A 14,021-nucleotide genomic window follows, 5' to 3' on the forward strand; every position below is an offset into this window, starting at 1 on the left:
CTAACTTTAAAAAAAAAAAAAAAAAAAAAAAAAAAAAAAGTACCAACATAACTGTCTGAAAAACAGTATTTTTTAAAAATCATAAAAAAGAAACCTGTGTCTACTCAATAACAAAATATGGAGAACTATTATTGGGTCCTTTTCATTTGTACTTTTGTTGCATGCAATCACTTGTTTTGGACACAGGGCAGCCAGTAAGAGTATTACAATAAAAAGAACACTAACAAACCCATTCTATTTAAAAACAAGTCTGTACAGGAACCAGCTAAAACAAACATTTCAAGACAGCCTACTGCTGGGACCCAAACCTGACTCTACCAACATGGTGGTCAGAATTACTCTTTCAATTCAGTTCCAGGAAGCTGGGAAAAGGCTGGTCATGTGATTATGACCAACGGGAATACAGGCTTCTGGTAGTGTCAGTGTTCACAAATCTTGCATTCCGACAATTTGACAGTTTTCTCTTGAAGTTAATCAGGTTTCCTCTCCCTCCACCATGTACACCAAGCAATGGTTTCCATTATCTGTACCCCTCCCTTGTTTCATCTTCAAAAGGTTCATAAACCTCATAGAAAAGTCCCAATTAATCTGGAAAGATCTCTGAACCAAGATGGGACTGCATGAATGACACAGGATGTTGATTGGGGCGTTTTTTGTTTTTTTTTTCTTCAGGGATTAAAAAAAACCCAAGGCCAATTTTCTTTTATATATTCTCTAAATAACCACCCACTCTACTTCTTTGTGTGTTATCTAAAATATACCAACTACTTTCCCTAGTAAATTTAGGTTCAATAAAGCACAAATGCCGCTTAAAAATAACTCTGAGGCTTCTGAAGAGAGCTTACTTAGTAAAATGAAAGTCTTCGATAAGAACTTTTTTCTCCCCTCACCTAAAATAAGTTCATTTAGCAAGGAGAAGCCTCTCCTCCTTTGAAGGAAGCAAGAGAAAAATTAGAACAAGTAACTTGTTCCAATTCAGCTACTAATTTATTACAGTCAAATTAAATCACAATTGATTAGGACCTTACTGCTGTCCCTCTGCTAAATGAAGCACAGTTGTTTGGGGGTATTTTTCTAAAAGCTTCAGACTAACATTCAAGCCACAGAAGAGAATTCAAGATGGTGAAGATATGTTCTCCAATCAAAACAGTACAGATCACATATGTCTTTCTGAAACAAATTAACAATCTAAGGGCAGGGAAATTGAGACAAATTTTCCAGAACACTTTTTTTGTAATGCTCCTATTTCTTTAAAAGGCAGGCAGATACAGTTGCGTTTGATTTCTCATGAAGGTTTTAAATTTCTGATGTGTTTCCCTGCCTTTTCCCACCCGTGGATATGCTAAAATAAATAACAGATATGCACAGGAGTACAAGCTACTAGATAAAATCAATTAAATTACTTCTAGTTTTAGCAAGAATGTATTTCCTCTAACTACTTGAAAAGTATTAACAGATACAAAGCATACCAATTCAAATACCTTTAGTTCTAGACCAGATGACACCAGAAAGCCTAGTATGACAAACTGGGTTGAAGGGTGACATCAGGTAAAAATGACAGGTAGGGTAAGAAAAGAAATTTTCTAATAGCATAGCCCAAAGGATTGCTGGTTCTTTACCACTGAATCAATATTTCATTTGCATAGCATACAAGGAAAAAGTTCTAATGAACAACAATTTTGTAAAACTAGTAATTTTACTAACATATTTTTCAAGTTTTATAAAAAGACTGATTTTTAAATTTTCTAAATTGCTTGGTTAGAAATGAACTATGCCAATCAATGACTGATGAATTTCTAAGAACAATAATTCGCCTTGTTTCCCAAAGAATAGCCTGTATGTGTTGCTAGGTTTAATAAACTGAACACTACCACAGATCCTAAACAAGATTTTTATTGCAATAAAAACAGTAGAATCTACAGATCTGATACACTAGATCTCTTGGGTCTTTAGATTAAAAGTTATATCATAAGAAATCTCACTCCTATAAAGCTGTCAAACATTGACAGGAATCAGTACATTTCCCCACTGCTGCTGTTCTGCTTCCATTTCCTAATAAGTCCCAAATGCTTGCATTTGTAGGAGTCCTGAATCAGGAATGTAATATAAAAAGGAGAGAAGGTTTCAGGAGGTTCTTTATTGCTATAATTTGTCTCCTAAAAATACAACTTTATAGTGTATAATTTTGACCCTAGTTATATTTCTTTATTTTTTTTAATTTAACAAAATGTCATTAAGATAAGATATATTTATCCCCTACCACCAAGTTTTGTTACTACTCTAATTATTCACGTGACCAGGCACGTGTCCTTAGTTAACAAAAGTCATCTTTCTCACTCTTTCTCTCATTATGCTGAATCATTTACAATAGATGGTATCTTGACAACTACAAAAAATGAAAATCTCTCTTTGTAGATGAATCCCATAATGCAATTTAGTAAAAGTATTCAATGAACAAGACTACCCAAATTTTTAAAAAGAGGAAAAGGAGAAGGAGGAGGTACAGAAGAGAAAGTATCACTGGGTGAAAAAAAATTACATTTGAGAACCTGATGTTAATGAAAAATGTAATATACAGAGAATCTCTCTCTCAAAAATGCTATCTAAGATAGCATTTAAGAAAATTCTCCCTCATATGGTTCCAATGTTTCATGCTTATTCCTGTGGAACAAGAAATTATACAGTAAGACTAAAGTCTTAGAGCCATTTTGTATAGTTTCTTAAATCTGAATGATTCCACGCCTCACAGCTATTTTTTTTTAAATCAAGGACATGCCTTAAGATGGTGAATCTCTTCTTCTAAACTAGATATTGATAAACTCAAAAAGTTTTTCAATCAGTTCATTCGCTTTAGTCCATGAAGCAGAGCATCCTATCAGTTACTATCTGCAAACCTGTTCATTATACAAATGGAATTATGAAAAACAGATTGGAACAAACTACAGATTCAATTTGTTTTGTCTGGGGGTAAATCTCTGCTCCATAGACATATATGGTAGTCCCTAAGATGCATTAAGTGCTCATGAAACATTTTAAAGTATTTGTAAGTAAATACTATAATTATGTCAAGAGGCATTAGGAATAAAGGGTCTTCTGTTTACAGTGATCCATGCAAAAATATTCCTAAATTTTATAAACTAAATTGTTGAAGTTAAAAAAAAAGAGTGCTTACTGTAAAAAATAAAGTTACTAAAGACTCTCACTCATCTCAATGGGTTGTTCAGGAGCACATCCCTCCCCCCCAGGGAAGGATACTGGAGTGGAGGCATAGGGTACTAGCTTGAAGGAGTTGTCAAATCCACAAAGGGAGCAGGGTATCCCACCCTCCCACAAAAACGTGCCATTCAAACTCACTTGTGGGTTGTAATAAAACTGCATATGCTACAGCCTAACAGACCTCTCTGTAAACTCTTAAAAGTGAACAAAATGTAGCCATTTACTGCACTATAACTTATCAGATTCACATATATTAAGTCAGTCAGGCTCAGGGGGGAAGGGGAGAGAAACAAAAACAACCCTTGTGATTTTTTCCCACAATATTCAGATTTCTAAGTTAAATTCCTTTCAGTAATATTTCTGGCATGCAAATTGATTCTAATGCTAGTCCTTCATTCCTAACAGCATTTACTTTGAGTTGAATTATTACTGTTGTAAGAAAGAAGGAAGGGACAATGGAATAGACTCAACAATAAAAAACACTAATCTGCAGTTGGACTCATGGTCATGCTTCCCAAATGACATCTGAGGTAAAATTAAATTTGTTTGCATCAAAAAATACTGTGACTCACAAGCAGCCCATACTATGGTCAGAAATCAATTGGCAAATTGAAAGAAAAACTCCCTACTTTTTGAATGTTCATATTTTCTGACAGCCCTGCTACAAATGTATGCATAATCCACTATAAGAAACATCAGATTAAGGACATTAAAAAAAAAAAAAACCCTGCTTTGTTTCCCTTAAATTCTTAAGCACACAAACTTTATTCATAACGTATAACTGAATTCTTGCTTATTTGTGGGGGGAAAAACACCTAGCAGTGCCCTACATGTTTTGTTACATTTTTTTAAAAGTAAGTTAGGTCAAAATGTACATATATTTTCAGCTGAACAGAACATTCTTTAGGAAACAAATGGAATAAACTGGAATCTGATATGTCCCAATAGTGTGGCAGTGTCACTTTTAAACCTATCCTTCATTGCATGGAAATATGATGATCATATACTTGATGTGTTTTCAATAAGATATAGAAATTACTTCTCCAGAATTTGTAGTAGAAATTTGCATTCAAAATTTAAGCAACCAAAAAAAGAAAAGGTGCTTTGTTCACGTTGCCTCTTCTTACTGGCCACACAATCTAGCGTTTCATTCTGATCTTTAAGAAAGTCTATGTAACACTGACTCCATATATTACAACTGAAAAAGGGATGCTTAGAAAACTGATTTTGTGCAGGAATTTTGTCCCTGCCAGATCTTTCCTCCAGTCACTTCTACTTATAATAGCTGAATTCAATTGGAAAAGAAATATAATTGCCTAAAATGAAAAAAAAAAAAAAAATCCATGTCCTTAACTGTCAACTTATCAACCCCCCAAAAGTTGAAGCACTTACTAATGAATATTATGATGTTCTATAAAGAAATTCACTTTCACGACTCTACCTTTTTAAGACTTTGCATACGTTACAACAGTGCATTGATAACAAGTTGTAAAATACTTTTCAGTTCCTTTGGATTTTGCATATGAGGGTTTTGCATCAGTCACTGCAGGTAGATTGAGCAAGCTTGTGTGTGTGTGTGTGTGTGTGTGTGAATGTATATGTGTGTATATGTGTGTGTGTCTGTAAGGGTGTTTGTGTATGTGTGTTAAGGGTATGTGTTTGCGTGTTTGCGTGTGTGTGTGTGTGTGTGTGTGTATTTAAACATGCATTCAACTAGATATGGATCAGAATAAATTTATACTCCCTTTTTATCATTATAGTTAGCTAAAAAATTGCAAGACAGTCCACAAAACAGGATTTGCTTTAAGACTAACTACTGGAGTTCCAAGATGTAAGATATGCAGCACTGGAAATCTTCAGTGATCTGAATTTAGTAGTGTTTAGCAAAGTGTTGAAAGCATTCAGAAGAAAGAAAGTCCTGGTTGGAGGCATGAGGGGCTTCAGCACCAACTGTTAAACCTCAATTACTTGATTGCATATCTCCCATCTTCAAACCTAGAGTTAAAGGAAGATACAAAAATAAGTCATCATTGATAAGTCAAATGGTGTCTTCAACTACTAAGTTCTAACATGCACTTTAAGACATTTGTCAGTCTTACAAATCACATCTTTTACACAGATAACCACACAAAAACACACAGAGACAGGCAGGCAAACGAACAGACAGAAACAACACACCTTGAATTCACCAAAAGGAAAGACTATTTTATTAAGTTCATTTTGTGTTGACTTGTAATTTTTAGAAAGTCATAATAATGGGAATTACAAGACAAACTTTAAAAGGTACATTATATTTATATCAATAAAGATCTATATGTAAATATAGTTTCATTTTTCACACAATTCCAAAAGTAAACATTAAAAAAAAAATCTTCATTATTGCTATTTAGCTGCTAACTTACATTTGCCAGGATGATCACCACTGTGGGGGCACGTAGCTATAGGTTGGTGTTCCTGGGGCCCGATATGTGGGCATAGTAACTGGATGAGGGGCTACTGGAGTAGGGGAATGAGTAGTCAACAAAGTACCTAAAAAAAAAGAAAAAAGATTATTTTCCTTAGCAGATAATGAAACTGTTTTCCAAATCAACTAAGGATCAAGTTGTATAACTTGCAGTAATATATTAATATTAATTCATGGCATAGTACATTCATATTTGTTTTTGAAGGAAAAGAGAAATAAGAATGGATACATGGTATATAGATATAATTTAATTCTGAGTTTGACAGAATGTTTATTGAACCCTAAACAAGTCTGAATTTATACTTAATATATATCCACAACCCAAGCTGGTCATAAGTATTTTTTCCCTAGTAAACCTATTTATTTTTAATACACTGCTTTATGAATCATGCTGGGAAAGAAAAATCAGGGAGAAAACCATGGGAGAGATTTAAAAAAAAAAAAAAAAAAACAGAAAAAGAACTAAAACATGGCATGTGTTAATTTACAAGTCTCCTTATAGTTCTTTTTCTGGATGCAGATGGCATGTTCTATCCAAAGTCTATTGGGATTGCTTTGGATCACTGAACCACTAAGAAGAACCAAGTCTTTCATAGTTGATCGTCACTAATTCTTGCTCTGTTGTTGTGTACAATGTATTCCTGGTTCTGTTTGTTTCACTCAGCATCAGTTCATGTAAATCTTTCCAGGCCTTTCTAAAATCAGCTTGTTCATCATTTTTTTTTTAATAGAACAATAATATTCCATTATCTCCATATATCACAACTTGTTCAGCCATTCTCCAACTGGTGGGCATCTACTCATTTTCGAATTCTTTGCTACCACAAAAAGTACTACAATAATTTGGCACATGTGGGTCCTTTCCCCTCCTTTATGATTTTCTTGAAATACAGACCCAATAATGGCACTGCTGGCTCAGAAAGTGTGCAGTTTTATAGGACCTTGGGCATAGTTCCAAATTGCTTTCCCGAACAGTTGGATCATTTCACAACTCTAGCAACAATGTATCAGTGTCCCAGTTTTCCCACATCCCCTCCAACATTTATCATCCTTATCTTAATCAAACTGAGAGGTGTGAGGGATCATAAATATTTTAAATTATGTATATATGCATGTATGTATACACATCTGACATGTATGTATGTATTTTTGAGTGTATATATTAATGAAAATGTACAATATATTCTATATGTATAGAAATTCAAGGTGAATTTATATACATGACTTTTGATGGTCCATGATAATATGCAGGACTCCAGTTTCTGTCCTGCAAATTTATCTTTTAAAAGAAATTTTTAAAAATTATATGTAATAATCATGCTTTTTATACTATTACATCTTTGCATATCACCTGAAATCTTTCTGAAAGGACCAAGCATGTCAACTTTTTATTATAATTAAGTTTATTATAATATTTCTGAAATATTTTCAAGCCATCTTTATTTTCTTTGCCTTATGGGGGGAATAATGTACTGCATCATTTCACACAATCTAATCCTTCTAAGAATATCTAAATTCCAGTTCTTTTAGTGTCAATCCTTGCTAAATTTTAAGGGTAAAAGCTCTTATTCCCAGACAAGCAATTTAGACTTAATCAGATTCTGTAAGGAAAATCCAGTTTTGCTTGTCTTATTCACGATAGTGCTAGGCCACTTTTAACATTCTAAAGTAATAATACTTTCCAACACACCAAATATATCAAACTTATACATAATTTATATGCATGTTATTTTTACAAAAATAAGTCTTTAGGCACATGCCTTGCAAATCCATACATCAAAATTTTTCTTATAGCACTTTTATTTCAACTAGCATTTTCTCCTACCAAATGTTTTCAGTAGACAACTTTTTTTTGCATCTCATTCTGCCAAGTTACACAAATAACAGTCAAAGAAAACACATGTTCTTTTTTTTTTTTTTCTGAGGCAATTGGAGTTAAGTGACTTTCCCAGGGTCACACAGCTAGGATGTGTTAAATGTCTAAGACCAGATTTGCACTCAGGTCCTTCCGACTTCAGGGCTGGTCCTCTATCCATTGCACCATCTAGCTGCCCTAAAACACATATTCTAAATGATAAAATCTAGACTCTAATGAACTGCTTTCCCTCTGATGTTTTGTATAAACTATTTGCTCTGTCAACGAGGAATCTAAAATAAAAATTATATAAAGTAACCTAGGAAAGAAAGATGGAAGGACATACTTATCCATTTTCTTGACATTGTTCTTATTTTACATATTATACACACTATATAATGGAATTTTATATATATGTATATGACTATGTATGTATGTGTGTGTGTGTGTGTGTGTGTGTGTGTGTGTGTGTGTGTGTGTATATATAAAAATATAAATGTTTTTATTTTCCATAACTAAAACTCTGAGTTGCTGGGAAAAAAAGATATCTTTAAAAATAACTAAATGGAAGCAGAGGTGGGCAGTTTCATAAAAATCTGTATTGTAGACTATGAGTCACAAGTATAAAATAATTTTGATTCAAAAATTTCCATGTATTGAATAAATTCATATTTACAAAACTCAACAAAAATGAGCATGAAGAAGACTGTTTAATAATATAGTTTAGCTAGTTCATGATCACAGAATTAAAGAATTTGGAATAATGAAATAGTTAACAATAATAAAGAAAAGTACAAGCTCCATCAAGATTCAGTGCCTGAAGAAATGAACAAAATGTTAGCCAATGATGGCATTCTAGATCAACTTTACTTCAAAACTTCTATATAATTTGGCTAGGAATCTTAAAATTAAGGAAGGCATGGGATTAAATAGCAACTTTTAAATATAAAGTTTTCTAAAATATAAATTTATTTATAAATTAAATATATTAAATTAATAAAAATATTTATAAATATAAATTTCTTATCCCCTTCCAATACAAATCAACTTATGAAGAAAAACAAATATATCCTTGTTCTTCACAAACTGTAAATGTAGAAAATTAACATCTTAAAATGTTAAAATGACCTATCAATATAGTAAGTAAGACGATCAAACCTGGATCTTTTCTACTGAATCTGATTCAGTCCAAACAGTCTGAGCATAGTTTCTGGGAATAAGATATTTTCCTTATCTTAACAAAATTTGACACTAGGAGGATTAGGATTTGAGAATTATTTGAAGGACCACGCTATATGAATTGATGTACGACAGTATTAGAGTTTTATATATCATCACAAACTATCGTATCATATTATTTCTCTAATTGGATTTTTGAAGCAACATTTAACTTTTAGGATTTTTTTTTTAGAATTATCAAAAATTTCTCTAAAACTAATAGAAATTTCATTCAGAAAAAAAAATCATACAATTTTAATGGTGAAAGCACAATAACTAACTCATAAATCGTTTGAAAAAAAAAAAAAAAAAGCCAAAGCTGTCACTTAATTTTAGATGTTACACTTGATATTGGCTTTGGACAATATGCTTGATTTCATCTTAGAGACTTGGGTTCAACCCCTAGTTCATGATTCATATTACCCCAAGAGACATTAAACAAGTCAGGTGAATTATCCTCATCTTTAAAATCAAAGTTTGAATCAGAAATCTTGCCTTCCTTCTAAATCTGTGATCATGGTCTTTTTAAGATTCAGTTTTTTTATCTGTAAAATGAATATAAAATCAGCACTATGGAATTATAAAAATTAAACACATATAAAACATTAAAAACAAAAAAAGATGCCACTTAATAAAGCTGGTCTGGAATCAAAGTCTATTAATATTAAATAATAAGAGATGCTGGCCAGTTTAACTGCTACTTCTCCCCTTAAAAGGGCAAAAAGGATCCACTAGGTATTTTCATGGGAAAGGACATGAATCTGTGAATAAAACAAACCAAAAAAGAGAACTATATGACCTAGAGTTTAGAACACTGAAATCTTATTTTTGTTATTATTGTTCAGTCATTAATTCTGTCATGCCTGATTCTTCATAATCCCAATTTGGAGTTTTCTTGGCAAAGACACTCGGTTTGCCATTTCCTTGTGCAGCTCATTTTATAGATAAGGAAAGTAAATCAAACAAGATGAAATGATTTGTCCAGGGTCACACAACTAACATGTTTCTGCTGCTCTATAATGTCCTGTGATATGATATAAAAACAACAAACCAGTTAAAAAGAAGATTTACCTGCTGACATTGCCATAGTGGTCCCAGCAACCATTCCCATAGTCACACCATTTCCTCTTGGTGGAGGAATGGGAGCAGGGTACATAGTTGCTGGCATGCCATTTGGTTGCACAACTGTGGTGTGATGAATTACATGAGGTGGTGCTGCATACAAAGGCTGGGTGTAGTAAGTGCCTTGCTGTTGGGAGAAAAAACAATTGCAATTCAGTTTCTCATAAAATTTATTTTATGTCTATACAACCATATACCCCTTCCCTCTATATTTTTTTGGCTACAATAAAATGCTCACATTATTTTCCTCAAACTTTTTCACCATTAGCCAATATCTTTCATCAGCAATTTCCCAACTAAATCAGATTTTTAAAAAATTTGGACCTAAAAAGCAACATGTTTGTTAAGATAATACTTGGACTTATCCTGAAGCCATCCAAATTGTTGGTGCTTATGATCATACCTGTGCATATGGATTCTGCTGTGGATAGGCACTTCGAACTGGGTACACTGCAGTCTGATAAGGGTTGGGTGATGACGAATAAGGTGGCACTGCTCCACTGGTGGGTGAACAGGACACTTTATATGGTGTACCGGGTGTATAACCTAAAAATACAAAATTGGAATTATCTCAAAAAGAAGATGCCAAATCATTTAAGTTAAATTTATTCATTTTGTAGAAAAGAAAAGAAGAGAGATTAAGAGAAGTTTACCCCACCAAATACCTACTTAATAAGTAGCTGGCCCATCCCAATCAGGATTGCTTCTATCAGTGTCACAAATGGAAATTAGTGGGACAGCATTATATTTGCTCTCCACAAGGGATCCTTTATAAGGTATGTGGCCAAGCCTCTTGTTTCTTAATAATCCATTAGTGATTTCTCATCTTTGAGTACTAATAATCAATAAGTGACTTACATACAACACCATTAGGAACATGAAAGTAATACTTCTTGCTGACAATCTCACTTAATTATTGAAATTCTTTTTTTTTTTTTTTTTGGCTGGGGTTAAGTGACTTGCCCAGGGTCACACAGCTAGGAAATGTTAAGTGTGTGAGACCAGATTTGAACTCGGGTCCTCCTGAATTCAAGGCTGGTGCTCTATCCACTGCGCCACCTAGCTGCCCCCAATTATTGACATTCTTACAAATAGTTAAAAATCAAAAAGAATGCACTTTCTTCAAATTGATTTCTCTCAAATGTGTTTCCTTACACATAAGAAAAAAGTTGCACTCTTCTAAAATAAAACTAGTGAGTGAGGAAAAGGAAAGAATGGAGAACAAAAAGATGTTATTGTTTTGTGTTGTTCTATTAGCTGAGAAAGTCTGGTAGAAGATTACGCTTGCATTTTCAACATTTCAGAAACAAGGAAAATATGGACAAGAAATAAAAACCTACTTTGAAGAGCAGTTTAAGGTGGGTGCTACCATGGAACAATGACAAAAGTGATCAAGTATTCCATTAGAGCAAAGCAAGATTCCTAACATGGGATTTGTGAATTAAAAAAAAACAAAAACAAAAACAAAAAAACTCCAAAATAATTATGTTTTTTATAATGCTATGTATATTATTTTATAGATTTAAAAAACTTATTCTGAGGAGTCCACAAGCTTCACCAGATTGCCAAAGGAAGTCCACAAGCTTCACCAGATTGCCAAAGGAAGTCTATACAAAAAAAGATTAATAATTCCTGTGCTAGAGTAAAATAAAGTGATGTTAGTTTAATCAAAGTATCTCCCACAATAAAATGAAAAATCATATGCAAAAAATTCTTCCCTTGCATTCACTGCACTCTGAAAAAGAAATCAATGGAAGTATTGGTTTCTATACATTTACTTTTGGCAAAACAAAACAAAACCAAACAAACAAAAAAAACAGCCATAGAATCTTATAAATTTTTTAATGATTTCCCTTGAATTTGAAAATATTCGTAATATACAGGAAAAACTTTTCCCCTTTCTTGTAGAAAATAAAAATTAGGTAAAAATATATGTGACAGTGACCATTATCAGGAAGTGTACACACTATTCTGTGCTAAAAAACAAACCCTTCATTCCTTTTTCATAAGGTAAGTTTTACCATATGTATTCTGAATCTATTAGTTCTTTAATTAGAGAGTTCAGCTTTCTTTTAGTAATCTGTATCTCTGAATTTCTCATATTCATCATTACTTACTATATAATATTCCATCACATTCACATACAACAGTTTTTTCAGCTATTTCGAAATAATAGACACACTGTTTTCAGTTCTTTGTTGCCAACAAATGTAGATATAAATAATTTAAAATGTTGGACTTGTGTTGTTTTCTCACATGTTCTATGGAATATATGCTTAATAATGAGGTTGTTAGGTGGAAAAGTGCTAAAAAGATAGCAAGAGGGAAGGAGAAAAGAGGGAGGTAGAAGGCAGAAAAGAAGGAAGGAGCGAGGAAAGAAAGAAAGGACTGATCAATCCATATACAATTCCATCAATAATGAATCACTGTGCCTGTTTTCCCAAAGCCTCTCTAACATTTGTCATTTTCTTTCTTCTTCTTCTTCTTCTTCTTTTTTTTAGAGTGATGGTAGTGGGTTATCTTTGACAATATGATGGTTGTGAAACGGACTATCAATATTTTTCTAATTATAAACCTCTTAAAAAACATGTTGTATATAGCATATATTTCTTTGCTTGTGAACTACTTGTTCATCAATCTTACCACTTATAATTGGAGAATGATTCTTATTCTTATAAATTTGAATGAGAATGACAATTAGAACAGGCCTTTATCAGAGACTTATTATAAAGATTTTTATCTCAGTTGGTCCCCTTCTAATTAAAACTGTAATAGATTTATTTTTAATCTTACATAATAAAAATTATCCATAGTATGTTTTGTGATCTTTTCTAAATACTGTTTGTCATGAACCCTTCCCCCACCTACAAGTCTGACAAGGTAACTTCTTCCCTGTTGATGTCATTTCACTTGGTATAAAGTATAAGACTTGGTCTAAACCTAATTTCTTTCAAACTGTTGTTCAATTTTACCAGTGATTTTTATCTAGTAATTTGGCTATTTGACTGGGTTACTGCTTTCATTGCTTTTTTTTCTGTCACTGATCTGTTTTTTCCAAAACTACCCAAGTTTATTATATAATTATTGCTCTATACGACAGACTACAGTCTGGCAATGCTATGCTCCTTTTATTACTACTTATTATTCCTACTTGCTTTCATCATTTCCTTTCTAGATTTCTTGTTCTTCAAGTTGAATTTTATTATTTTATCTCGTTTTGTAAAGTATCTATTTAGTACTATGACTATGACACACAATATTGGGCAGCATTTTTATTATCTTAGCATGACCAAACCATGAACTCACCAATTCTTAGTCCCTCAATTTCCATAAAGGATGTTTTAGTTATATCTGTGTAAAATTTAAAATTGTCTTTGCAAATAAATTCCCAAATATTTTATGCATTTTGTACTTATTTGAAAGGAACTTCTATTATTATTTATTATTAGAAGTTGTTAATATTTTAGAAACATGCTAATGAATGATTATGGATTTACTTGTCTTATTAAAGCTAATTAAAAATTAATTTAAAGGAAATCAATGAAGGTAAGTAATAACCTTCTTCATTGATTTCCTTTAAATTAATTTTTTTTTTCTTTTTTTCTATCAGGTTGGTAGTCTGTTTTTGTTAGTCTGTTCAAAAGTCAGCTCATAAAGTTTTATCAGTTCTATAGTCTTTATTTTAATAATTTTCATTTTCAAGATTTCTTCTATTGTATTTGCTTCATGGTTGCTGGTTTGTTTTTTTAGTGTATAACTGCATGCTCAGTTTATTGACCCGCTCTATTTTTTTAATATGTTTACAAAGATGGATGAATAGATAAGAGTGTTTATTAAACAGTTGATGTACTCTAACTGACCACTGTACTGCTTTTCTCTACGGATTGCTTTGGCTGCATCCCCTAAGTTTTGGTATGTTGCCTTCTTATTATACTCTTTTAATAATTATTTCAATAACTTGTTCTCTGTCTCATTCATTATTCAGCCGGTTATTAGTCAGTCTCAATTCAGGGCAACAGCTTTTGCTCATATTACTTTTTATTAATAACTATTTGGTTACATCTTGGTCTAGTCTAAGCACAATGCCTTCCTGGCACACATAAGGGGCTTAACAAATGCCTGTTAATTTACTAATTGAACCTTGAA

General features: G+C 32.5%; 1 protein-coding gene across 1 annotated transcript in view; it reads right to left on the reverse strand.

Moving 5' to 3' along the window:
• Positions 1-1,877: 1,877 nt before the first annotated feature.
• The window catches only part of FAM168B (family with sequence similarity 168 member B), a 43,426-nt gene continuing 31,282 nt past the window's right edge, over positions 1,878-14,021 (reverse strand). The window contains exons 4-7 of the mRNA XM_074301695.1: positions 10,279-10,421; positions 9,825-10,002; positions 5,619-5,745; positions 1,878-5,211 (exon numbers count right to left, since the gene is read on the reverse strand). Of these exons, the coding sequence (XP_074157796.1) occupies positions 5,633-5,745; positions 9,825-10,002; positions 10,279-10,421 (434 nt within the window). The 3' untranslated portion in view covers positions 1,878-5,211; positions 5,619-5,632. The remainder of the gene's footprint in view (positions 5,212-5,618; positions 5,746-9,824; positions 10,003-10,278; positions 10,422-14,021) is intronic.

Source organism: Sminthopsis crassicaudata, chromosome 3, assembly GCF_048593235.1.
Source record: "Sminthopsis crassicaudata isolate SCR6 chromosome 3, ASM4859323v1, whole genome shotgun sequence".
NCBI classification, from domain to species: Eukaryota; Metazoa; Chordata; class Mammalia; order Dasyuromorphia; family Dasyuridae; genus Sminthopsis; species Sminthopsis crassicaudata.